The following is a 27,651-nucleotide window of genomic DNA, read 5'->3' as shown; positions in this document are numbered from 1 at the left end:
CTTGCATCATATATTGCGAGGTAGCAAAATGATGACTTCTCAGGAGTAGATACGGCTGACACAAGGCTATTAAAACCAGTCCAACCAGGTCGAAGAGAGTCAAACTTTGGCAGTTAGGTCAGGCAGTAGGCAAGGTCCATCCTTAAGATCACTTTCTGTATGGTACTGGTAGCTACAGAGGCATCAACATCAGCAAAGCAAGGGTCTTCATGTTTTCCACAGTGGAATGACTGAAGCTCTGTCATTGGAGGGTCCACAGATTATTGCTTGGTTTTAGAAATATAAGCAGATGCCATATGTTCAGAGTTAAGGGGATCATGCTGAATAATCACACCATTTGTATTATGTGTGGTTCCATTCCCACTGAGAGTTTCCTCCCTGAAGTCGTTATGGTCCCAGACAAGGAGAGTTGGTGTGAACCTGACGCCATCAGGAACCAAGCTGTTTCTGGAGGCCTGTAGTTTTGCAAGAGCTGTGTCAGGCTCAAGTACAACGGAATGGGAAACTGAATGACCAAATGCCACTGACAAGGCCTGTGACTTGAGATGATCCCATCAGGTGATGCATTGTCATTCCCATGGCAACATGCTTTGGAATTGATGCAGATTAAGAAGATTTTACATTTATGTTCGACACTTGTGGGGACCATCCAGCCCTTAGCCACCATATCTGAGGCACCAGTCACTGAAGTAGTTAAATTGAATAATTCAGTTGGAATCATTTCCTTGATTCGATCCATGCTGAGGCCAAATTCCTTTGAGACCATGTGCTTCATATACGACTTTCTTCACTGCTAATGCACTGTGATACAGGTTGTTCCTTGCCTTATGCCTTATCATGCCTTATCACTATACTTTGGAATAATATACTTTGGAATGTCCCAGTGATTCTATTAATCAAAAAAAATTGTAACTCTAACTCTAAAAAATTGACTGGTCCCAACCTTAAGATCAAATTTTATTCTTTGACATAAACAGGGCTATTCTGGGAAGGCAAAACTGAATGCATTTTCTAAAAAAAAAAAAAAATGCAAAGGTTATATGTATTTGGTGACCGCAGCTGGTCTGCTCTGTGTCAGCCTGATCCCGTCAGCTTTCAGATATTAAGCAGTGCGGGGCCTTGGTTAGTACTTGGATGGGAGACCTCTTTGGAACACCAGCGTGTGTGTTTCTCCAGGTTACACTGGAGTTGCGTCAGGAAGGGCAACTGGCATAAACTTGAGCCAAATACCACTGCAAATCTGCTGTATCCGCTGTGGTGACCCAGACAAAAACGGGAGCAGCCGAATGGACAACAACAACATATGTATTTGGGGTCCCCTGAACTACATAATGTAGGCCTATCTCAAACCTTGCAAACTTGTCAGTCTCTCTCCTCCCTCCCAACCCCACCCCCCCAAATCTCAACATTATTTTGTTGAGATTTACAGTTGCAAATTGAGAGGGAATGTGAGTGAGTTTGTCAACTATAAATCAGTCATAAAACTGGCGATATAAAACTGGCCGATAGTAGCAGTACTCTGGCTTCAATTGCTCGTTTTCAAGATTTCTGAGTTTAACAGTGCAATGTCTCTCTCCTTGCCATCTAACTTTTTCCATTGTTTACAACATTATAGAAATTTCTGCAACTTCAACTTGCTGTTGTAAAGAGTGAAATTTCTCCCAATTGTTCACAAATGTGGCAAATACATGTCCTGTTTGTGTGTGCTGCCATGTTGACTCTGAAATTTGATCGTTCACAGGTAAAACGCTGATGTTTTGGTTTGTTATGGTATCGAACTAGCTTAGGCTCAAATTACTATACCGCCCTCTCTTGACTAATCAGAAAAAATGCGAACACAAGAAGTATTTTTTTTTCTCTGTCTTTCAAACCTTATTTTTCACATCACACAGCAGCTTTTAAGGATGTCAACATCGAAAATATTATTTTATATATTTTTATGGATTCATAGCAGCAAAAAAATAAGTTGGCAATAGAAACTCCCAATAAACCTGCAAGATAGAATTTCTGGCCCACGCCATTGGCCCACGGTCTAATTATATTTTTGTCTGTTTTGGGATAACAGTGTAAATTTCATGCATGGAACAATCATCTGGGCTAAAAAGAACAGTTAGCATCAAGTTTTACTACCTTACAAGAAGACAAATAGCACCAGGACCTGAAAGACTTTAACCTTTGTTCTCCTACAAAGATGTTGGTGTTGCCAAATGCCTCTGTTCAGTGAACTCATTACTCCATATGCTCTTCTCAGGCACATTTCAATCTCAAAAGCTGAAATACATGAAGCATATAAGACCCAGAAACATGTATATCACTGCTGAAATAAGTGAATGTCTCTAAGTTCAACACACTTTGACCACATGCAGATACACGTCTAATCGCTGAGTCCAGGAAGCCATTAAAAGCCTGGATCTTCGTCTTGATCAAGGTCAATTGCAAACCCAGTCACAGATTCTGCACTCAGCTTCTCAAGTGCTGCAGTCAAGTAATTCTGTGCCCACTCATTGCAGTTACATTGTATATTTGTATATGCAGTATATTGCATATTTTTGTGATTGTTGACTCCTCAGCTCCTCACAGCCATTGCTATGGATTCTTGGCTCACATTAAGCTCTTTATATTTGGATGTTTGCATTTCAGGGCTCTCGGTCCAGTGGCAAGCTGCACAGCTTTGGGAAGAGAGAGCAGTCCATTAAGCGAAACCCCAATGTTCCAGTTGTGGTGCGAGGATGGTTGTACAAACAGGTAAGGAAGGACACATTTTAAAATATGTGCAGATTTTAAAAACAAAAAATCCTCTGTGATTCCAGAGCGATTAAATGTGGTTTCATCAGGCATATTCTGAGAGCAAATGATTAATCCACTACAAAATAATTATTTTATATAACGCAGCATCCAGCGGCACAAAGTGCAGCATCCAGCAGAATACAGTGGGTCGAATTGGCATGACTGTGCGGCAGTGCATGGGTTAAATGTCAAGGTGCCTTTACCCTTCTGAAGTGCCTTGAGGGGACTTGCGTTGTGATTTGTGCTATATAAATAATTTGAATTCAGTTGTGATGCAAAACCCCAATTGGTGCCTGAAATAGGCTGTAATAGGTGTTAATAGGTGGGTGAAATATAGGTAATTTTGAAAGTTTTAAACGTGTTCAAAAAATTTGTAATGCGGGGACACATCCTCATCAAAAACAGTGACTAGTCTAATGGTAATTTGTGCAGATATGGGGTAATATTTTGCAAAAGTCGGGGCGTGTGAACGATGCGAGCATTGATTGAATGAGGCATGGAGTGTGACGTAAGGATGTGGCCAGAGCATGTGTAGGGCAGCATATTATATGAAACTGAGCATCAGCTCATCTCTCACTCCACTGTTGCATACTGGACCTTGCACACAATGTGTCTTTATTTTTTTACAGATGGCTTTGTTATTATTTGGTCAGTCCTTCTTGAAATGAATGTGGATTTGGCTGCGCAGATGTTTTTGTGCAAGACTGCAGTGTAAACTAAAATTAAAATACAATGCAGATTGAGTTTTTTTTAAGTGAACAGCATGCGATTTTATTGAAGCGGGATGAAATTCACCTGTGAAGGTGTAGTGGTTAGTTAGACTCACAGTTTGCTGACCTCTTCAGTTTGCTGACCTCTAAATCCCCTCTGGAAATTGAAGATGCATTCACAATCCCACGAAAAGCATGCCACGCTTGTTAGCAGAAGACAGCTTTCAGTTATAACATACATTTTAGTTTGTGGTATAATTCTTATTATAACTGCTGTTGTTAGCTGCATAGACTGTAGTTCTGTTGTGCGCATTTCCAGAAGCCTTCATGTCCAAGGCTGCATTCATATTGTTTGTAGTTTGCACTAACTGACTGTTTAATAATATGACACACAACTTTAGGCATCAAGGGATGCTAAAGTAAAGGGTCAGATTTCCTCAGTTTTTATAATCGAGATGTCAATCTGGACCAAAAATCTACAGTGGGAGACCAGCTTTAGTTGCAGCTTCATGCATCTTTGTGTGATTATATCACTTGTCTTTCTCTCTCAGCTTTCAAATACAGCATTTTCAACTCGAGAGCATAAAGATGCAATGGGCAGTAAAACATCTCTGGTAGTGTTAGTGAATCATAAACACGTGTGGATGAGCTTCCACTTACTGTCGTTATTGTTCATTCTCTTAGTCTTTATGTTGAGCTTTTTTGCTTTTTGTTGCTGTATCTGAATTCCTAATTTTCCCCCTGCTGCTTACACGTCTTCTGTTTCTCAGCTCGCCCTTTATCTTCCTCATTACCCTCTCTTCCTATTTCATATATCTATTCTTTCTCATTACCTTCAGTCTGCACTGTTGCCTCTCTCATTATTCATTCATTACACTTTTATTTTGTCTGTGCAGGACAGTTCTGGAATGCGTCTTTGGAAGAGGAAGTGGTTTGTCTTGGCTGATTTCTGTCTGTTCTACTACAAGGGTGAGTCCTTGATAAAGTACTGTCAGAATTTTGTCACGTGGAAAACATGGCAGAAAATAAGTCTGGAAAAAAAAAACATGCAGCTGATGGTAAAATAAAATGACCACCTCAATGATACATAGAGCCCCACTGATTCCAATGGAAATGATCTTCCTTGCTTATAGAAAGGATGTTCAAGGTGCCCAATCACAGAAACTGACTCAAGTCCTGGACCTGGACTCTACCATGCATTGGATGACACCTCAGCACCTCACTTGTTGCCACCCTGCAGAGACAAAACCCTTTGTGCTGTAGATGGCTTTCCCCCTTCCCCTTCATTAAGCCCCTTTCACACCGGGGCTGCTTCCAGTTGCGTCATGCGTCGTCATGACAACGCCTCGTGGAAGCAACCTAGTGCCGAGACGATGTATCTCGACGCCACAACAGCGTGAGGGGCGCAAAGGATGAAGCATATCAGACGCCAAAAATTAAACATGTTTAATTTTTTTGCGTCCTCTGCTCGGAGCAGACATTAAGTGGTTTCAGCGCAAGTCAGAGCAACAGGACGTTACTCGACGTGACTGGAGCCCACACACTCACAATACAACATTACCCAACACCAATTTATGATTCCTGCTGTGTTCCATTGTAGTATAAATCACGCAGGATTGTTTTTATACTGTGTACACAATGCAGTAAAAACTACATGCTCAAAAAAGAGCACAGAAAAAAATACTGATTGCAGCTGCTGCTGATTGCAGCTCCTCGCTGTTCTCTCACAAAAGTGTTTGAATAAAATCCATAAAAGTCCTGCTCAAAGACTGATTGCCAGAGACAGGACATGTCCACATCATGTAGAACTCTCCACATTTGCTCACAGATGGTTCGTTCGCACGCACGTGCGGTCAAAGGAGGAAAGATAAACTATAACAGAACTCAGAGTGCAGCCCTGCAGCTTAGCATAAGAACAAATATAAACTAAAAGAGAAGTCAAAGTGTACAGTCTGGTTGCAGCCAAACTGTACACTTTGACTTCTCTGTGCAGAGAACCTGCAGGCTGCGTTCTCACCTCCTCTTTGCCCCCCTGCTGCGCGCACCTGATGCAGAAATTCCTGCGTCATCATGACGCTACAGGAAGCAACTGGAAGTGGCACCAGTGTGAAAGGGGTTTTACTTGTCTCCCTTTGATGGAAAGGCAGCAGCAGAGTTACTCTTAATGGACTGCAGAAACAAGACTCGATCTCTAACTAGTGGCCTAAGACATTAATTAAATGTCTTTGGTAGCACTTCTGGAAGATCCTTGGGTAACACTGAAAAGTCTTTGTGTCTCACAAATGATTGCTTAGGGAAACGTGGATGTGGAATACCATTTGCACTGTTAGGGAATGTGAGCTACGATATTTTGTCCATGATGCACATTTCTATGGGCATGATTCAGCTGTTTCAGTGTTTGGGATCTCAGCAGCTTGACAAGGGCAAGGGGATGCTCACATATCACCTGGCTGTTGCAGATAGATGACTACTGGGCCAGTTGTCTGCCTGGGTGGTTGCTATACATGACCCAAAGGGATTCCATGGTGTGGTGGATACAGCTGCTAATGACACCAGTGCATGGTCGCAGATCTGAACTGACCTTAATTAATTCCTGTGATGTCACATATTATACAAATAGTGAATGCTTATGCGTTCAGTGGTATGAATATTTCATAAGGTAAATATTTGTTTCCATTGAAAGAATGTAAAACATTCATTATTTGTTTAATATAACAGCTAAAATAGATCCTTTTTATATTAATTTCTAAGCAACAGAAAAAGGACTTACATTCTGGTGTACGTCACTGATGCTTTGACATCAACAGTCCAACACAAACAAAAGTGTTCTCAGTGCACAGTCTTGCACAGTCACTCAGTTTTTGAGAATTGTCTACTCCATGCAGATTTACCATAGAGTGCCATATTGTTTGTATTTCTTTGTAATTGATGTAAATAAAGTCCAAAACATATTCAGTGGCAGCTTTACCATCAGAGAGCCTCATCCACAACGACTACAAAAGACTCCAAGCTGTCATTGATGTTAAAGGGGGGCAATACATGTTATTAAGAACAGAGGTATGTAAACTTTTGATCAGGGTCATTTGGGTAGTTTGTGTTGTCATTATGATTTAAAAAGAGTAAACCTGGTTGTTTGACAATAAATGGCTTCACCCATCCACTAACCATGGGTGAAAAAAAGTTTTTGTGTTATTCATATTCTCTGAAAAATGGCCAAAAAAACAAATATTCCGCCAGGGTATGTAAACTTTTGAGCACAACTGTATGTGCATGGGTGGAGGTTCGCAGTGTGCAATGGTACAAAAACATATGGAACCATTTGCACGGTAAATGGAACCATATTTGCATGCTAAATGCAACGCAACACTAATGGGACGAATAATCCATGTCACGTGGCATAGAAAGCACCAATCAAATGACAAGGATCCACTCAGCCATTATATAATATTAAATGCTTGTGCATGACACCTCATGCTAACTCTAAATTAATTGAAATTAATTGAGTGGGTGGGACTTGATAAGCACAGAAAGCCACATAGATTGATATCACATAGTTTTGAACAAACTGTGACTGTTGAGGTAAAAAAATCAGTTTTTTGTTATGAGCAGGTCATTTGATTGTCATATTTATTCAGACTTAATTATTGCAATTGATATAAAATGTAGTTTATGTTGTAGAATTTGGAAGATTCAGAAATTTTGTAGGGCCTCTTGAGTAAAAATGGGAAAACATTTTTTAAAATGATGCTCTATCATATGGGGATAGAGACAAAAATAGCCATCTTACTTGTTCTTCCAAAGCATGTGAACCTCCACACTATCCACCCAGCAATGCCGGATGTTTACCACAGCTACTGGAGTCAAGTACTACCAATGTTGCTAACATACCATTGACCACATAAAGAAAATGTCTACTAGCAATCAGAAGGGATATATTTCTTTCCTGTTTTTTTTTTTTCATTCATTTCATTTCATTCATTCATTCATTTTCTGCTGCTTATGAGGGTCCAGGTCACAGTGACAGTAGACCATGCATCTCAACCCACACTTCTCTATCCTCAGTCAATTTGTCTAATGCTGGGGGGATCCCAAGGCTCTCTTGAGCCATCTTGGAGATATAATCCCCCCAGCACGTCTTGGGTCTCTCCTGGGCATACTTGGAAGACCTCCTTAATCAGACAACCAAGTGGCATCTGACCACATGCCTGAACCCCCTCAGTTGGTTCCTTTCAATGCAAAGAAGCACTGACTCTACACCGAGTCTCTCCAAAATGTTCAAGCTTCTCACCCTGTTCCAGAGAGTAAGGCCATATAGCTAACGGAGGAATCTCATTTCCACTGCTTGTATCTGCAGCCTTGTTCTTTTGACATTACCCAAGGTTGATGACCACAGGTGAGAATAGGGGTGTAAATTGACTGGTAAATCAAGAGTCTTGCCTTCTGGCTCAACTCTTTCTTCACCACTACAGTCCAGTACTGTGTCTGAAAATCATCAGACGCAGCCCCAATCTGCCTGTTGAACTCATGCTCCATCTTTTTTTCCACTCATGAGCAAGACCCAGAGATACTGGAACTCCTTCACTTGGGGCAGTAACTCTCCCCTGACCTTAACGGGACAATTCACCCATTTCCGACTGAGAACCATGGTCTCATATTTGGAGATGCTGATCCTCATCCCAGTTCCTTTACACTCTGCCTCAAATCTTCCCCGTGCAATCAGCCATCACAGTCTGATGAAGGCAGCAGAACCACATCAATTGAGAACAGGTCTGATGTGATTCCAAGAATGTGGACACAGCTCCTACTTCAGTCATATGGAGACCAGATCATGTGTTGCAGCAGGTCAGCTTCCTCATACTCCTGCAGTACCCTCTCACAAGACAACCCAAGTGACTCGGTCGTATCCCTCTGTGCGGGATAGAAGTTTAACCAATATTTAATTAAATCTGAAATTTAATTAAATACATTGAAAGGGGCACCACCTGCATACTGTTCTGATCAACATCTGGATATGATTGAATAAATGTCTTCAACCTGACACAAGACAAGACAACACAACCGGCATAATATTTACACATTTATTTACATTATGTACAGGTCCAAACGTGTGACTGAGATTTTTAGAATATGAATAATGATTCATAGTTTTATTACTGAGACAATCTGTTGATGATGAGACATGAAAAGGAAGAGAAATGAATTCATGAAATATAGCACTAAATATAGAAAGTAAGAGTTTTGCTGAGATTTGCTGTTTCAAATATTCTAAACGTTCTGTTTAATTTTGTCTGACTCTCTTCCAATAACCTGTATAATAGGAATCCTTTTGTTTTCATATAATTGATAATAAAACTGATTTTTTAAACCATATGAAATGCTATATTTCAAGTAATAATCTAATAATAATAAGTTCACATCTTTGTACATCCTGCTTTCTCAGCCTCATACGACCATCCACGAGAAATCTACTTAAGCTCCCAATTTTCTATATTGGCAGTGCACTAGTTTACCATTAAAGTGGATATGACACTTAAAGACAACATAGTCTTATTACATGTAACAAAGGTTATATAATTTGGTCAACCTAAGCGTTTTGGGAAAATGGACGCGGTTCTCCTGTTATATACAACATTTGAACGTCCCGCCACTGAAAAATGTGCACGCGCCGTGACCAGCTTCCCGCTGAGCACCAAGCCTGAAATACGTCACTGCGTGTGGACCGTATCGGCTTGCACGCCTGGCGGTCGTTGTTTACACTTTTTTTTTGCGGCAGAAACTTTGATTAAACACAGCTCTCAGGACTTGTTTGTCAATATGTCTGACCAGTGTGTCGCAGCATATTGCACTAACACAAGGTTTTAGCCTTTTCAAGTCCAGGCAGATTGATCGAAAGCCACGGTGTTGTGTGATGCACGAAATGTCCGGCTGCCACTCACTCCGCTCGCACCACAACATTTGCTCCCAACAGCAGACACTTTCTCTACCGTCTCCATGTTCTCACCGCTCACAGGAACACCTAAAATGTCAACCCAAAATAAATGTTCACATAATCTTGAAATGGTCAAGGAACTTGTAAAAATATTGGTGCAATATGTAGTAAACACGGCAGTGGATGTGCACTGTTGTTTTCGGCGATCTTTTTTTTTTTAATTTCGCCGTTTCCTATTCTTTCGTGAAAATAACGTAACTAAACACGGATGAATGCAATGCCAGGCACTCGAAAACGGCAATAACCCGAAGGTAATGACGGCGGTCCGCAAGTAATAGCTACACTATTGCGGCTCCGGAACAATAACAAAGGCAGTAAACAGACGCTAGAATCAAAAATGCTATGACTAGTGTGTTATAAACAGCAGCAACAAAAATCAAAGCCTCCCTCACCATTCCGTATTCTGCAGCCTTTCAAAATCCATTGGAATTGGCACGTCTCTTGCCTCTGCTTCGGCTCCGCCATAAACACCGTCGGCATTATTATCACTGTCAGAATGCCCCCGGTTTGAATGTTTTGTCTGAAAGATACGGCTCCAATCTGTAGGGTTTAATCACTGCTGCGACATCCTCAGGCTCAGAGTCAGAAATAATCCACACTTGAAGAGGAGTCAGAAAAGTTCTTGATCTCGTCACTGTCCATGTTGAGGTCCATCTGTTCCTGTTGTCAATCAAACAGACAAAGACGGGACTCTACACGTTTGTGACATCACGGCATCACGTGACCCGCTGATGGAACGCTGCCAGCACGCTTTCTAAGAAAAACACTTTTGAGAAACTGTACAAACTTTATTTCTCAGTGATAATAATTAAAACCACTTTCAACTTACTATACTGTATGTATATTTTTTTATGTTTTTATTTGTACTTTGTGATTTGTTACCTTTTATATGTCCCGTTGTTTACAGCACTTTGTTTCAGCTGCAGCTGATTTTTAAAGTGCTTTATAAATAAAGTTGATTTGATTTGATTAGAATTGGTGATTGGTGTTTTTTTTGTGTGTACATGTGGCCCTGTGATAGACTGGCAGCCTGTCCACAGGGGAGTACCACACCTCTCACCCAGTCACCGCTGGGATAAGCTCCAGCTCCCGGAGTGATCCTTCACTGGAATAAGCGGCTATAGAAAATAAATGAACATCCATTCCTGCATTTAAGCGAATGCTTCTCATCTTCAGGTCTAACAGGTCGAACTGTCTGTCTGAACGACTGCTTCTCCTCTGAACAGGGAAACTGTTGATGTGTCTCTTGCACAGTTTCTATAATCTTCTCCTTTCATGTCCTGCTCTTACACAAACACATAAACCCCTGTTGTTGCCGTCTCTTTGTTAGATAATCTTTATTTTTCTCTTGTTTCTTGGCCTGTGTCATGGGTACAATCACAAGATACAAATAACAACAGGATGTAATGTAACTGCATATTGGAGAGAGAGAGGAGAGAGAGAGAGGAGCGGAGGGAGAGGAGGGGAGAGAGCGGGGGGGAGGAGGGAGATGGAGAGGGGGGGGGGGGGGAGGGGAGGGGAGAGAGGGGGAGCAGAGGAGTGGGAGAGGGAGGGAGAGAGAGGAGAGGAGGAGGTGGAGGGAGAGAGAGGAGAGGGAGAGGGAGGGAGAGAGAGGAGAGGATGGAGGAGAGGAGGAGAGGAGAGAGGAGAGGAGAGAGAGAGAGAGGAGAGAGAGGGAGGAGAGAGAGAGAGAGGAGAGGAGAGAGGAAGAGAGAGAGAGAGAGAGAGAGAGAGAGAGAGAGAGAGGAGAGAGAGAGAGAGAGAGAGAGAGAGAGAGAGAGAGAGAGAGAGAGATTGAAGCTCATAAAAACAATCTGACTGCCATTTACGGAATGTCTCCTCTAAAGCTCCTTGAATTATGTTAACCAGTTATCACATCCCAACCAAAGATACACACACATATATCTCTGTTACATTTTACAATGTTGCAATCATCAAACATATTCTGTTATTCATTCACAGTGTTCAGCAGAAAAACAAATATAATTAATGTGCATTGCGTGAGCATGCATATGTGTGCACGCTTGTGCCTGTCTCTGTGATGACACTGTGGTGCCCACATCTCCTTTGGTGATTTCAATTTAGTTTTACAGTAAAGGCAACGGCACTGTCTCTGTCACTTCTTAGGGTCATCACATGTTTGGATGCATTTGGTGTGTGTGTGTACCAGATGGGACAGACAGAAAGGAATGGCAGCTGGCTCCCAATTTAAGCTGTCTGATATCAGGATGCCGTCGCGGTCGTTAAATGTTTGGCACGGCACTCTGCTGTGATGGACATGTTGTGTGTTGTCACACTAGTGGCAGTGATGAAATTAGTGGGTGATGAGTGATATTTATTCTCTTGCTCCTTCTTTTCCTCTCTGTCATATCTCTTTCATTTATTTTCTCACCATGATTACTTCCTCTGTCACTCTCTGTCTCTCTCTCCCTCTCTCTCTCTCACTGTCTGTCTCCATCTGTCTCTCTCCCTTCAGACAGCCGAGAGGAATCAGTCTTGGGCAGTATTCCTCTCCCGAGTTATGTCATTTCACCAGTGGGGCCCGAAGACCATATCAGCCGCAAGTATGCCTTTAAGGTACGCATTCACCTTTCTTCTATGTTCTGTTGTTGTCCTGATTATTTACATATTTGGTCTCTTTGATTTTGTGCTCATAATGTACGCATCTGTTCTTTTTTTGGAAGTTCAGGTGATGGGACAATCTATAAAATTGCTTGTCTGTGTGTGTGTGTGTGTGTCTATGCAGTTTTAACCAATTTCACATCTGACCCCGTCTGACCATCCGAAAAAATGATCAGACTAGAAGATGAGTTATTTCTCACTTTTCCAAGCATTTACAATCATTAGGGTTGGCTTATGTGAGTTGAGGGTCCCTCGTTTCATCCCAGCAGCAGTTCAGTTTAACATCAATTCCATAAGCAGCAATTCAGTTACTTAAAAAGTCAGAGATTTGTCTCCATCCTTTAATATTCCCCCCAAAAATGTGAGGCCCTGTGCAATTAGAAATTTAATTTAAGAAAAATGTGTGTGGGGGATGGAGGCTGAACTGAAACAGAAATGTTAAAAGTAATGTGTCTGTGCACTAGCATTTTTTTTCTTTCGATTTTCAGTCAGTTAACTACTTCAGCAACATTTGAGTCACATTTAGAAGAATGTCAGTTCACTGATCAGTGTGTCAGCTGTGTTTCAGCAGCATTGAGAATTTTTTTAAACCTGGTGCAGTATTGACTTAGTATTGAATGAGCCTGTGAGGCAAGATAGAAACACTTAGAGTAAACCATCATTATGAGTCTACTGTGTATGAGGAGCTTGTTCATGTTATAAGCCAGACGATGGAGCCCCTCATTGCTAGTCGCCTTGTACAGATTTAGTGGGGAGTGAACAGCAGCATCAAATGGGAAGAAGGCTAAGGTAAGTCACTACCTGCATAATCTCCTCCATGCTACCAGACTCTCTGATATTTTCAGTGGTTCAGTGGTTACTTGGAGGTTTTTAGTTTGCACCATAGCCTTACACTGTATGGCTGATTAGCACGTGATGTATTGGCATTTAAGTCGATACCGGCCCAATTGTCATTTTTGTCCTGTGAAAAGTTTAAGCCAAAAAACATGTAAGAATAGGGTACAAGATGAAAAATCGCAATGTTCTTCTTGTAAATGCTGAAAAAAATTGTAAAACTTGAAAAAGTTTTTTGTTTTTTTTTACAAATCCACAAATAAGAATCATTATAAGAACATGCCAGTGTTAACTTTTAATTAAAGATGATACAACATGCAGATTTCTCTCTAAGGTAAAACCTGCATGTGGCATGTCATCATTCTGCAACATGAGGATATGACTGAGGTGTTCTCTGAACTTTTCTGCATCCTTGACCCGTCACACCACACTGCATTCATTCTGTCACTGACACTGTTTAATATGAACATTGACTGAAGGATGTGTCATGTGGAACTAATTACAGTTTAGGTAAACATGGGAAAAAATAGCATTGTATTGCCTCACTGACCCTGTTGTCACATTTTTTTTTTATTCCCACTGGACCTTCACATGCGCAGAATTATAACATTGTGCTATTTAAAGTCATTTGAAATAATTTTAATGACCTGTTGCATGTCATCCACTTTAATGACTCAGTGACTTAAAATATTCATCTAAGGAAATATTGCTAAAATTTGTTGATTGTGTAATGTTGCATTATGTTGTTATTGCCCCTGAACAGTAAGTAGTATTGAGGTTCACCCCAGTTGCAGACATTCCAATTTAAAGTGGTCAATTTACAGCAAATCTGCATAGACTAGGGTATTAATTACATAATCTATGAAGATTTTTAATCAACAGGACTTTAATAAACCCACTGATGTTTACTTAAAATAGCAGTTTGGTTAATCCTGGTGCATTTACAGCAGTGTTTATTCATGTGCAGTAACTGTTAAATAAACCAACAGATGCCAAGCTGTAGTAATACTGGCAACCCACCCTGCAGCACTTGGCTTTGTGAAGCACTCACCTCTTGTTATTGCTGCCCTTCTGTATTATCACTGCATGCCTCTCAAGTGTTTTTACTGAGACAAACACCTGTAATGTCATGAAGCCGATCCCTGAGGTACAAGTCTTTTAAACTTCAGCCTGACATGTGCTACTAGTCAGGCAGACGCATACATGCAGCCACGTGCATCGCTGCATGCTCAAGTATGCACCAGGCGTTTTGGTCTTACAGTCAAAACAATATATTTTATTTACTCCTTACCCCCTCCCTCCCCCATGCTGCAAGTTGTTGATGTCACATTCAGTATCTGTCTGTCCGTATGGGCGTCCATCCAACACTTTTGACCCAAAAATGGGGCAGGTTACCATTTAAACCTATTAATTTTGGGTCATAAATTCAAATGCCAAGGCTGCAGGAAGTTTTATAATAATATTCTGTAAGCACAAAAACAAACCAAAAACAATGAAAATAAGGAATATTTGCTTGTGGTCCTGTATGGAAGCAAGGTGCCCAATGTTTAAATAATATTTTGTAAGAAACAGAACAATGTCTTGGTAGTTAATGGAGTGCCAGGAGCAACTCACTGCACCTCATCTGTTTGCTTCATCCAGCTCCAGCCTTTATTCTCATCCTCATTATTACATCCCCATTTCCAAAGAAGTTGGGACGTTGTGTGAAATGTAAATAAAAAACAAAATACAATGATTTGCAAATTCTCTTCAACCTATATTCAGTTGAATACACCACAAAGACAAGATATTTAATGTTCAAACTGATAATCGTTTTTGTTTTTGTGCAAATAGTTACTCATTTTGAAATGAATGCCTGAAACACATTTCAAAAAAGTTGGGACAGTGGCAACAAAAGACTGGGAAAGTTGATGAATGCTCAAAGAACACCTTGGAAACAGGTGAGTGTCATCCCCAAAAGGCTCAGCCATTCACAAGCAAAGATGGGGCGAGGATCACCACTTTGTGAACAACTGTGTGAAAAAATAGTCCAACAGTTTAACAATGTTTCTCAACATTCAGTTGCAAGGAATTTAGGGATTCCATCATCTACAGTCCATAATATAATCAGAAGATTCAGAGAATCTGGAGAACTTTCTATACGTAAGCGACAAGACCGAAAACCAACACTGAATGCCCGTGACCTTCGACCACTCAGGCAGCACTGTATTAAAAACCAACATCATTGTGTAAAGGATCTTACCACGTGGGCTCAGGAACACTTCAGAAAACCATTGTCAGTTAACACAGTTTGTCGTTACATCTACAAGTGCAAGTTAAAACTCTAACATGCAAAGCGAAAGCCATACATCAGCAACATCCAGAAACGCCGCTGCCTTCTCTGGGCCCGAGCTCATTTGAAATGGACAGACGCAAAGTGGAAAAGTGTGCTGTGGTCTGATGAGTCCACATTTCAGATTGTTTTTTGGAAATCATGTATGTCGTGTCCTCCGGACAAAAGAGGAAAAAGACCATCCAGATTGTTACCAGCACAAAGTTCAAAAGCCAGCATCTGTGATGGTATGGGGGTGTGTTAGTGCCCATGGCATGGGCAACTTGCTTATTTCAGCAAGACAAGCCACATTCTGCACGTGTTACAACAGCATGGCTTCGTAGTAAAAGAGTGCAGGAACTAGACTGGCCTGCCTGCAGTCCAGACCTGTCGCCCATTGAAAATACGTGGCGCATTATGAAGCGCAAAATACGACAACAGAGACCCCAGACTGTTGAACAGCTGAAGTCGTATTCCAAGCAAGAATTGGGAAAGAATTCCACCTACAAAGCTTCAACAGTTAGTGTCCTCAGTTCCCAAATACTTATTGAGTGTTGTTAGATGGAAAGGTGATGTAACACAGTGGTAAACATACTACTGTCCCAGCTTTTTTGAAACGCGTTGCAGGCATCCATTTCAAAATGAGCAAATATTTGCACAAAAATAATAAAGTTTATCAGTTTGAACATTAAATATCTTGTCTTTGTGGTGTATTCAGTTGAATATAGGTTGAAGAGGATTTGCAAATCATTGTATTCTGTTTTTATTTACATTTTACACAACATCCCAACTTCATTGGAATTGGGGTTGTATTATTATTATTGTTGTTATTATTGTTTTTAAAAAATATGTCTTTAAAATGTCTTCAAAAGTGGACCTTTACTCTAGCAAGGATGGGCAAAGTCCTTTGGACTTCTCTCTGTGGCTCCATGCATGTGCATTGTCCCTGTAAACAGGAGTTAGACAGATGACAATGTGGAACAACTTTTTTTTTTCTTGGTCAGGTTTTCTTTTATTCTTTTTTTAAGTGTCATACTCAGTTTTGATAGACAAAAATTGAGCTGTCTTGCTTTTATTTATTTATTTTTTTTTAAAATCTAAGATTCTTGTTTTTGCACTTCTTGCAATAAGGAAGTGGCTTCTTTACCTAAAGGTTGCTTTGTAAGCTACCAATAGTTACTGTGGACTGATGGCTGGGGTGGTCACACTGTGTGGCCTGCTTTTGTTATCAGTGAGCCTCTGACCTGGTTTATTCTACGTGGGAAATTTTGTTCACATTTAAAGAAGCTGTCTTAAGACCAAAATGTGATCATTTATGTAGTTGCTGCAGTCCAGCCATGTATGCACAATAATATTTAAAACATAGCTCCTCTCTTCTACCAGTCTTAAGGGATAAATGCTTAAAGGATAAGTTCACTTTTTGTTGCTCACCCAGTGGAAGGGGGTTCATTAAAATAGGTTCTGATCATCTTTACATGTGGGCTTTTGTTACGCCCCTTGTCTCCACAATGACGTATCGGCGCTTCAAAATATTGCTTTCATATCGGATACACATGTTCTTGAAACCAAAATCTTGGACGAGTATGCCCGTGTACACTTGAGATTAAATGCAAGTTGCAGTTGAAACCTTGTAGCAGCAATAAATCATGCATGTGTACTAAATTGTAACCCGTTAATTATATGTACATGCCTTCATACGTTTACATGTTTTTTCACAAGTGGCAGACATGCCAGTTGTTTACAGCTCTTCTCATTAAAACTTTTCTTTTTAGTAATCAAGCTTTTGAAAGCTCTGCTTCCCTTTAATTTCTTAATTTGTAAGAAATCATGTGACCTTTTTTTTTTTTTTTTTTTTTTTTTTTTTTTTTTTTTACAAATTGGCTGTGGAAGTGAATCCGTGAGAGCCAGTGTGACAGCTGTACCTGGAATTTCCAACACACTATGTGCTGAAAAATACAACAGAATAACTATAATAACCTGCTTTTTAATGCCAAGACAAAAATGCCATATAAAAAAAAAATTGATTGATTGATTGATTGAAGACACGTTAGTGGTACAAAATAACTCTGAAAATGTTCCCAACTAGCTAATTTATCAGTTTATATTGATGCTGTCTCAGTATTAGAACATAGCACTTGTCAGTGTGTTCATTTTAGGTGTGGCACACATTTAATTACCCCTTGTATATATACTGCAGCTTGTGGTTGTAAAGTCATTTTCATGTAGAATATCTCCCTAACTGAATAATTTATTTTTTTAGCTTGATCACTTTTATTGACATCGGGCAGCACGGTGATGCATTGATTAGCGCTCTTGCCTCACAGTAAGAAAGCCCTGGGTTCCAGCCCACCAGTGAACAGTTCCTTTCTGTTGTTTACATGTTCTCCCCGTGTCTGCGTGGGTTTCCTCCCACCAACAGCACATGCACATCAGTCCAGGAACGGCATCCGGCCAAATCAATATGCAGATCCTTAGTGAATGCTGTGCAACCCCACGCAAACAGGAGCAGCGCAAAAGTTTTTCTTCTTTAAGTTCAATCATAATACTAGGAGGGGGGGGGGGGGGGGGGGGGGGGAATTGACATTAACCTGAGGCAGTGTTTTCATTCTTTTTAGATGGATTGTATATGTTTTTAATAAGTGTACATTAGGGTGGTTCTCTACAGTACGCCAAAAATAAAAATGTGACTTTCTTAAGGTGCTTCCTGACAAAATTTGTTCATCTTGATGAGAAAATGTTTTGTGAAAAATTTTATTTTGATGCAACTATTCTTGCCACTGCCGCACGCGGGGTGGAAATTGAAATGGATGAGCATATTATCCAGCAATAGTAATGACCTTTTTCATAAATGAAATACAAATTGAAACAACAATCCTTTCTCCTTTAACTGACCATACAGGAGAGATACAAAAAAAAGTATTCCACATCACTGTCCACCTATTTGGTGAAAACAAACAGTCATGGTTCTGATTTTCCTCACCTCTGGGAACTGACGTCGATGCCACTCAACAGCTTGCAGCAGGTATTGGCGCTGCTGTTCATCCTTCATTAGGATCTGATTGTAATCCTGGATAAGTGCAACTCTTCACTCAGCAAAATCATTGACAGCAGCAGTGTTATCCAGGACCTGCTATGACAACTGGAATGATGGGTCATCCTCCCACTCTGAGGGGTCATTGATGAAGAAGTTCATGTTTGACGTTGAATGCTTTAAAAATGTGACCTGAGGCAGATGTATCAAAATCTGCCACTAATGAACTAAGGTATTCAGTCCATAACTCAAAATGTCACTCGCATGTCACAAACAAGGGCCGAGTGGCAGTGATCAATATTTTTCAAAGTTTATTTTTACCCGTGAAACAATCAAAGAATGAAGAAGCACCTTGAAAAAGCTGAAGTTTATTTTTCAGGACCACCCTAGCGTACATGTATGCTGCAGAAAGTGTGGTAGTGTTTGGGGTGTAAGGGTTTAGTAGAAGTGGTAGTATTTTTGCTTTTGGATGAACGCTAGTCCTCACTGCCAACAGTTGGTCAAATGTGGATGCAAGAGGCTTTGCAGAGGAACATGCAAGTGCTACAGATTTGGGCTGAGCTGCACAGCAAAATATAGCTGCAAATATGAAATATAGACTTTATGTACCACAGTGTAATGTAATCAGTGCTTACATTAGTTATAAGGTAATTAAATTTCTAATAATCTGCAGTTTGATACATCTTTAGGGCTTCATTTAATGTCATGTATTGCCAAAGAAATAAAATTACATGGGCTGCCTATCCAATGCAACCACATTTTGTGTAAATTTGTTTCTGTCAATCTACAACAGCAAAAAAGGTTCATTGCACAAAAAATGTTACTTTTAAAAATGTAGATGCCTCAGATTATATTTTACAGGGTTACATTCATGTTTAGTGACTGAATATAAGCAAAAGCTCAATGCTTTTGTATGGTTTTCCATGTAATAAAGACTATATATAATCGATTTTGTATAATGGAGTTTTGCTCACATCTGACAAAACGTCCCAGTGTATTTCCATTAAAAACCCTTCACATGTAACGGACAGAGCAGTCTGTATGTGCCCAGTAACACAGGTATGAAATGAAGTTCAGCACTGACACACACCGATTTGAGGAAAGTGGGTACCGTATTTCTGTGATTAAAAGACTGGGCGTTTATTTTTTTCAAACTGCTCAGACCCAGCACCTAAATGAGGCAGGCCATAATTCATTAAGGAGGCAATTATTAACAAAATGCTGCTTTCTGCCTTCACTGTAATATGGTGTTAGGTTTCACACATATCCCTGGGTGTGGATCACCCAGGGATGTAGATCACAGCCATCAGAGTGGTTGGGAACCCGTGCACCTGCTTTAACGACCACAAGACTTTGATTTGTCACTTTTATATTTTCACTTCTTCTTCTTCCTTCATATTTTTAAAGTTTTTGCAGTGCGCATGCTGATTACATTTTGATCATGGATCAAATATGTTTGGCGGAATAGTTCGCAAAGATGACAAACTTTGCAACACGGAGACAGAAAAAGACACTCAAATGACCCACAATTCATGGAGGAAAATTACATGTACTGTATTGTTTGTTTGAAAGTTGATGATTGTATAAAGAAGTTGAGCTCATTGACGGACAAATTAATCCATAAAAAGCTACTGTTCTTGTGGAAAATTAAGACGCGACAGAGAACTTTAAAAGGGTCATGTGCACGTTGACGTCATTGTATGGCCACAGAGTTACAGAGCTGGAGAATCATAAATCAGGCTTTTGTATTTCAAGGTACCACTCAGCAGCGGACCTAGAAAAACAGCGACTTCTTTTCCAATGAAAATTAAATGAGGCAGGCCCCTATTCAAAATCAGGTGTTTAATCAAGGAAAGTAGCAGCTACGTAAATGGTAAATGGACTGCATTTATATAGCGCTTTTCCATCTGCATCAGACACTCAAAGCACTTTACAGTTACGCCTCACATTCACCCCAATGTCAGGGTGCTGCCATACAAGGCATTCACTACACACCGGGAGCAATAGGGGATTAAAAACCTTGCCCAAGGGCCCTTAGTGATTTTTCAGTCAGGTGGGGATTTGAACCGAGGATCTTCTGGTCTCAAGCCCAACACCTTAACCACTAGACCATCACCTCCCCCAACCAGCTATATACCATATATACTATATACCAGCTACGTATCACAGATTTTGTCCCGTTTTATGCATATAGCAGATTTCAATTATAACGGACAAGACTCACCTGATTCCATTATATGTGAGTTTTAGTGTCGTACCATAATCACTTTTATTTGCTTGCCAATGTGTTTTATTTGCACAAATAGACTTTTTTTTTTTAAATATACTTTTTTTTTTTTTATTTCATGTGGCTTGTTTTTTTTATGGACTTGTCAGAAATATGTATATCAAATTTGATGCTTCACTTATCTGCTGCACTGTACATATTTTTTGCTCCGTTGTAAGTGTAATCATAAAATGATATATTTGTGGTTTTGCAATAACTTGGTTCATTTGCAGTTGATGCACTTTATGTTAGTGTGTGGGGGTATTTTTTTCATATTTTAGCTAATGAAGTTCGTAAGATGTCATTTTTTTGTGGTGGGTGGATGTTTAGTCTTGACGTAAAAGCTGTTTGTCACAGCCTTGGATAAACTAACTGATGCTGTCTGATGCTGCTTGTGTCCATTGCAGTAGTGGCTCTGACAAATTTATGAATGAAAGAAACTAAAATTATATTTAAGGAATCATACAGCACCTGACAAAGAAGTGATGTATTTCTCTTCCATGAATTTGGTTAGGTACTTGTCTAAAAAGATGAGTTAACCTAGTGACCACACTGTAATTACTTATTACAATATTTGTGTAATCCATAATGCAGTCTGTCCTTGTCAATGCGATAAGTGGAAACGGTTGGAAAATTTTTAACTTTTGACAGCAGATGTCATTGACCTGTGTCACTGCCACTCTCATAGCCAGCAGTTGTGTAATTTTCTAGAACATCTAGTTTAGTGTATGCCGCGTAGTAAAATTTTTATTTAAAGTTCCTCCGGTTTGTGACAAAAAGCCCATTGAATAATTCACAGTAGTCGTATGTGCAGTACTCATTGACCAGCTGCATGACTGAGACCCCAAATTCGATATCATATCTGAATGGTATGGCTGTATGCCTCCTTTGTTGTACCAAAAAAACAGCAGCTTCATAGTCTTTGTCACTTTCACACATATTCTTCACTCTATTTTTGTGTGATAAGCAAAGATGCCCCAGCAGGACTTATGTATATGTGATGTTGGTGCTGTTGATCAAATCAAGTGACTATGAAAATGTCAAATGTTGACAGCCATTGTTTATCACACAATTAAGTGATTACAGAGTTATTAAAAGTGGGTTGGAAAACAGTTGTCCATATATAGATAACCAGTTTGTTCAGTAATTCGAAGGGTGAACTATGCATTTAACCTTGACTGGAGCTTCCTTTGTTCCTTTGTTTCATGATGATGCAGAACAAAAACTATTGAATGATTGAGCTACCTGATATGTGACTTTATGTTTAGACATCTTAGAGCAGACCTGAAGTCCATCTGTGCCTTCTCACTGCATCTCAGCCTGAGTGGGACACAGTTGGGACTCAAAACAGCTCTGTGAAGTGGTGATGCAGTGCTAGGGCATGGTCCCAGACCAGACCAAAAACTGAATGAACACAAACAGGTTCAAAATGGTAATGGAATAATGCAGCATTTTTTTTCTGCTTTGGTCAAAACTAAATTATCCAGAATGTAGATTTGATGGTATTCTTAGTTTCCCCACATATTGTATGTCACAGTAAAAACCCACTTTTGGCTTCTGCTGTTTTGCTCAGGGGTACACAGTAGATCTGGTATCAACACTGGATGTCTTTCCTTATGCAGTTCCTAATGTATGAGTAGAATGGGGCATAGGTGGCCTTGAACCAGAGACCTTCTTGTTGAGAGGCATAAAATATTTAATAAAAAGTCCAAAGTCATTGAATAACAACAAATGCTTTTGTATCGTGAAATAAAAAATACAGACAGAAAATGTATGTGCAGCACAGTCATGCACACACTAAATTTACAGTAAATCATCACTTTCACAGCCAATTTTCTTTAGACAAATGAGGGAACAGATACATGAACATTTCCAAGAGAGTGACTAAATATTAAGATTCGTTTCCATCAATCATTAAGAAACAGAATCAGTTGGGAACTCTGGGGGAAATCTGTCTAGAGTAGGCAGTTATCAAAAACCAAGTGACCATGCAACAGAGGCGGGTAAACCCAGCTTTATATTGTTTCTACCTGTGCATCTAAAACATGTTTCTCTTGATTAGCTCATCTACCAGCCTGAAATGTTTATCTAATTAAAATCTGTGTTTAGTGGGTGGCTGAAACAAATGAGTGATAGGACTTTTGATCATTGAAGCCAGGGTTTTCACCTGCCGTGCAAGGAGAGCAGTGAGGGAAGCCATCAAGACACTCATGATAACTCTGAAAGAGTTGTAGGCTTTAGCATTTTCTGAAAATAGGACATGAAATTTTAGCTGCAGTTTGAAGGAACGCACATGGTTTAATGGCTGGAGTACAATTGGAAAAACCCTGAGCAAGGAACCACATGACGGTAAGTACAAAGTTCTTTATTAGATGTCTAGGTATCGGCAGTGGTCAAAAAGCACAAAATAATCAGTCCACATAGCAGTCATATCCATGAGGGCCAGACACTGAAGAATTTTTGTTAAACAGGCAGGATGTCAAAACACAGGAAGCTAGTATAACAAGCACCAGAGTCCAAGGGAGTAAGCTAAAAGACAAAACCAAGTTCAGGCACCAAAAGTCTACAGTGTGAAAAAAATGTAGTCACAAAGCGCGGTGGAAAGCTCAGCATGATGCACAAGACAATCTGGCACAGGAGACATGGAGAGAGAGGCATAAATATATGAGGGAGTACTCAAGGTGGTGTATAACACCAGAGGAGAAACACTGGAAGAAAACTGCAGAAACAAATGTGGGAAGGAATGTCAAAATAAAACAGGAAGTGACACAGCTGAAGCAGGAATATAACATGGGAAACTTGAGCATAGGCTAGACTGAGAATCTTTTTGATAAGAGAATACAGAGTGGAAGTAAACAAAGTTGTGTGTTTGTGGGTGTTGCGATTGAACTGATCCTTTCATATGTTTCCCTCTCCTGCCCCCTCCCCCATCTCAGCCTCTAAAAATGATTAAAGTAGACCTGCATTGAAATAAATGTGGTCAGATCTCAGAAAGAAATAGCTGATATGTATTTGTAAGACCCTTATGAATGCAGTAAAGTAAATCTGCAAGCCCAGATTTGTAATTCAGCGGAGAAATCGTCATTTAAAAATGACAAATTTGTAGCTAAAATTTGGCCCTCAGCGAAAACTGTTTGTACATCCGGATCATTGCAGTGACTTCCGGCAGAAGACAGAGCACTCCCACCTTCTGTCCGATCCCTCATTGAAATTGATTTTATCTTAGTATTGTTACTGTTATACACGTCCTGGTTTCAGCATCCAAAAGTAAGCTGCAATGAATGTGAGATACAGCTCTGCATGCTCAGATCAGCAGCGACATCGACAGCGGTCGACGTTCTTCCCCGACGCCTCGCTCTCTGCCTCCGCTGCGCTTACTGAGTCTGCGTGTTCGGTAAACACTGAAGCGGGCCACTCACATCACCCCCGTGTCTGCTGTGCAGCCGACACCACGTCCCTGTCTACTGAATGGAGGTGCAGCCAACTTGGCAAAAACTCCAGAGACTACGCTCGCTGTTTTGATGCGGAGTGGCCGGTGACACCTGTTGCTGCAAGGACAGACTTTCCGCAGCGCTGCACGTCTCGGTAATCAGAGCTGCAGAGCTCTGTGGCCGCTGAGAGAGGTTTATATATTTTTAATGACTTGGATTCTTTGCGGGTCCCGCCTCCGTACCCCGCAATGGTAACACCGGAGACGAAAGACAGTAGATTTTCAATGCGACACCACTCAATCAAACGGGCGTATGAAAAAGTCCCCAAAAATAATTTTCAAGCACAAATAAAAGAAATGTGTACTCACCAAACGTGCCGCAAGACAATATGAAGTTTTAAAAAAAGTAGATCCTTCTGTATAAGACAAGAAAATGGTGCAGATGCAAACTGACGTAAATCCACAAATTACAGTTGGCGCGCGCAATGCATGCTGGGATAGGGTCTTTTCCATGACGTCTCGGCAGCGTCCCGGGTGTGATGACAGTTTTGCGGAGGGCTAAATTTTAGCTGTAAATTTGTCATTTTTAAATGAAGATTTCTCTGTTGAATGACAGATCTGGGCTTGCAGATTTACTTTACTACATTCAGAAGGATCTTATGTGTAAATATAAGTCATTTTTTGGTCCAAAGATCTGACTGTATTTATTTCAATGCAGGTCTACTTTAAAGTCCACTATACCTCAAAATATGCAAGAAAGAAGACAACAAATCAGAAAATGTATGTATTATATTGCTTTTGCGTTTGCTGTTTCAAGAGTGGTGAATACATAGAAGAAAGAGAAATTTGAAAACATCTTCAGAGGAGCCCGTTTGAGACCCACTGTTGTAACAGCGGTGGAAGCTGTGAATAAGCCCAGAGTGAAGTCAAACCCTGCCTGATGTGGGCCAGATTGGAAACAGAAGGGACATAATGCAAAATTCTATTTTATTGTCCCTCAGGGCCCCTTCACACATAGTGCGAATGCGTACAACCCCAGGCGACTCATGGTGAAACAGCTCATATGATCGAACCATGAAACGTCATGCCGACGGACAGGCATGCACGATGCCAGTGCAACGGTTCGTGCACGCGAGAACACACTGCCAGCAGCTTTTCACAGCAGCTGCGTCAAATAATGAAAATTGCACTGCCACATGCCACTCACGGGACTCAAACCGGCGCCTTCCAAAAGCTGTGATTGCTAGTCATAACTTTACCACTGAGCTACGATCGTAGTCCTGTGAAGGTTGTGGGAACCTGCCTGATGTGAGGAAGGAGATGGATGTATTTAAAATGAAATAAACCCACACACCATATCAAAACACAGCATTTATCAAGCGGGCAATATAAATATGATCCATCTGTTCCTCTGTAGATGACCCATGGTCACAGACATACAGTCATGAAGGGGCCGTAAAAAAAAAAAAAGGCACTGTGATAAAGTGCTGTGATTAAAAAGAATAAAATGCCATGGGATTTGAACCCACATGCTCTGATTACCAGACGGAAACTTGCACTCGCACTGCACTACAATCACTGTCTTGTAACAGGAGCATGAAATGGGTAAATCAACAAGCAGATAAACGTATTTTCTAAAAAAAAAAAAAAAACCTGTGATAACTGGACAAACATTGTTTGGTATGGCGTATTTCTGCTGATACTTGAATAAAAGTGGTGTATTTGTCATACTGTTGGCTTGTCCTGGTCATGCTGCACACCGCTCGTGGCCCGACACGCGTCCTGTCAGATGTGACATTCAGATCGCCTGCTGTGTGTCCAAACGGACTGACGTCCCGTTTCTCCTCCCATCGCAAAAGAGATATAATGTTTTTATGTATTTCCACACAAACACGCACACGTGTCCGTCAAAATACAGGACGTGTGCTGCAGCTGTGACGTCCAGGGCCAGAGATGTCCCAACAGCTGTGGGCAGCCAGCCACACTCCCTGTCCTGTCAGCGCACAGACCAAGATGTCACTCTGATGCATGCTTTGCCTGTGGGGTCGTGGGGTGCGACCCACACGCACAGATGTGTTGTGCGTGGGGAACGCGAAACACACGCACACTTGTGTTGTGGGGAGAGCCGACACTCTGACACACCACATGTGCACAGTCATGCGGCACTTAGACGAATTTCACATCCCCCTTGACAGTGATTGTCTGCAGGCTGTTTTCGTGATGATAGTACGAATGGCCACACATTTTCTAAGTGCCGTGCAAGCAGTGTTACATGTTTGTGCATGTCAGCTGGAATTTGGCCGACACCTGCCACGAGAGGGTTCGATGGGCTCGCACAGCGCATACTCTGTCTTTCAGCCACTGGTGTGCGCAAAAAAAGTTGTAGCAACAGGTGTATGAGGCGTTGGAGGCAGCTATGAAATTAACCTGTCTTGCACACGATTCCTGCTTCATGCGCACTATCTGCGCAAATTGGCCAATTTCGCACTATGTGTGAAGGGGCCCTCAAGAAAACACAGAAGAGTCTTGCTGCCTAAAATGTCCATTTTTTTTTATTTTTTTTTGTTATTGTATACAATGTTGCTGATTGTTTGTTACTCAACAAAAGCAGCTGTCAGACTGGGCCAAGTTTGGTGCTGATTTTAAATTATCATGTCTGTTGACATTTAAACAACTCAGACTTTGGCTGATTTCCCCAAGGAGCCTTCACCTGGCTGTGTTTGGCATTGAGACCTCCTGGTATGCCACCCAGTAAAACTTTGGTCAAGTAGGTTTACTTTCCAGAGCATGGCTGTTTTGGCTTGGTGCATCTTGGCATGACTATGGGTGAAGTTGTCCTCAACTATTGATAGCCCTGGTTAAATCTTTTCATGCCCTGCATTAAAATGGGGTGGCAATTTGTGCCAATTGAGCACCAAGCCAGACCAAGCTGACTGCATGTCAAGCTCCAGTGGCTGGGAGTGTAGCCGAGAGCTTGAAAATTTGGAAGCATTCAACAGTAACCAATACGCGTTTAATCAGCCTTTGCTTATGGCGAGCAGTACACCATAGCCTCCCCCCCACTCCCCACACAAACACACAGGTCGCTGGAGAGCTGTGTGGAGAGTCACCACTCTGCAGAAACCTGTGCCAAACTCATCCACGCGTGAGGTAGTTTAGAGGGAACGGTGCTTAAAATATGCAAATATAACTGAAGTTTGGCTGGATCTTTTGTAGACTGCAGTCCAAGTATTGTTGATCATCAGTTTTTGCTGTTCACAGGAGGAGGAAAATAATCCATTTTTTACATAGTTTTTGTCAAGTAAATTATAACTTAGAAGACATTTGCAATGTTTTAAGGAAAATGATGCTAGTCTTTGGTTAATATAGGATGATAGAGTCGCTGTAATATTAGTTTAGGGTGAAGGTGGTGACGCAAAAGTCATACAATGGAAAATATGTCCTTACCACAAATTCCAATTTGTGGTAAGGACACATCATTAATCATTAAAGGTGTATTAAAGCCCTTTATCTTTTTGTGTCTTACAGTGAAAGTGTGATTTAGGGTTCTAGGGTGATTTAGGGTGTCTGCTCAGGGTTTTCAGTTGAAAGCCAGATCTGTGGATCAAGTGCATAAGCTTTTGACAGACATGGGTAAAAAAACCCCAGTAAAATAGACATTGGTAATTACT

At 40.8% G+C, this 27,651-nt stretch overlaps 1 protein-coding gene across 12 annotated transcripts in view; it reads left to right on the top strand.

Annotated features, from left to right (window-relative positions):
* The window catches only part of LOC117515357 (pleckstrin homology domain-containing family A member 7-like), a 502,114-nt gene that overhangs the window by 356,728 nt on the left and 117,735 nt on the right, over positions 1-27,651 (top strand). For 11 of the 12 annotated variants that reach the window (XM_034175880.1, XM_034175879.1, XM_034175888.1 and 8 more), the window contains exons 1-3: positions 2,610-2,745; positions 4,394-4,466; positions 11,963-12,063. In XM_034175880.1, coding sequence (XP_034031771.1) covers positions 2,626-2,745; positions 4,394-4,466; positions 11,963-12,063 — 294 coding nt within the window. In that variant the 5' untranslated portion in view covers positions 2,610-2,625. Of the gene's footprint in view, positions 1-2,609; positions 2,746-4,393; positions 4,467-11,962; positions 12,064-27,651 lie in introns of those variants that run through there. The other variant, XM_034175889.1, reaches the window with a different exon arrangement.

Source organism: Thalassophryne amazonica, chromosome 8, assembly GCF_902500255.1.
Source record: "Thalassophryne amazonica chromosome 8, fThaAma1.1, whole genome shotgun sequence".
NCBI classification, from domain to species: domain Eukaryota; kingdom Metazoa; phylum Chordata; class Actinopteri; order Batrachoidiformes; family Batrachoididae; genus Thalassophryne; species Thalassophryne amazonica.
This window is presented reverse-complemented; position numbering and strand designations above follow the sequence as displayed.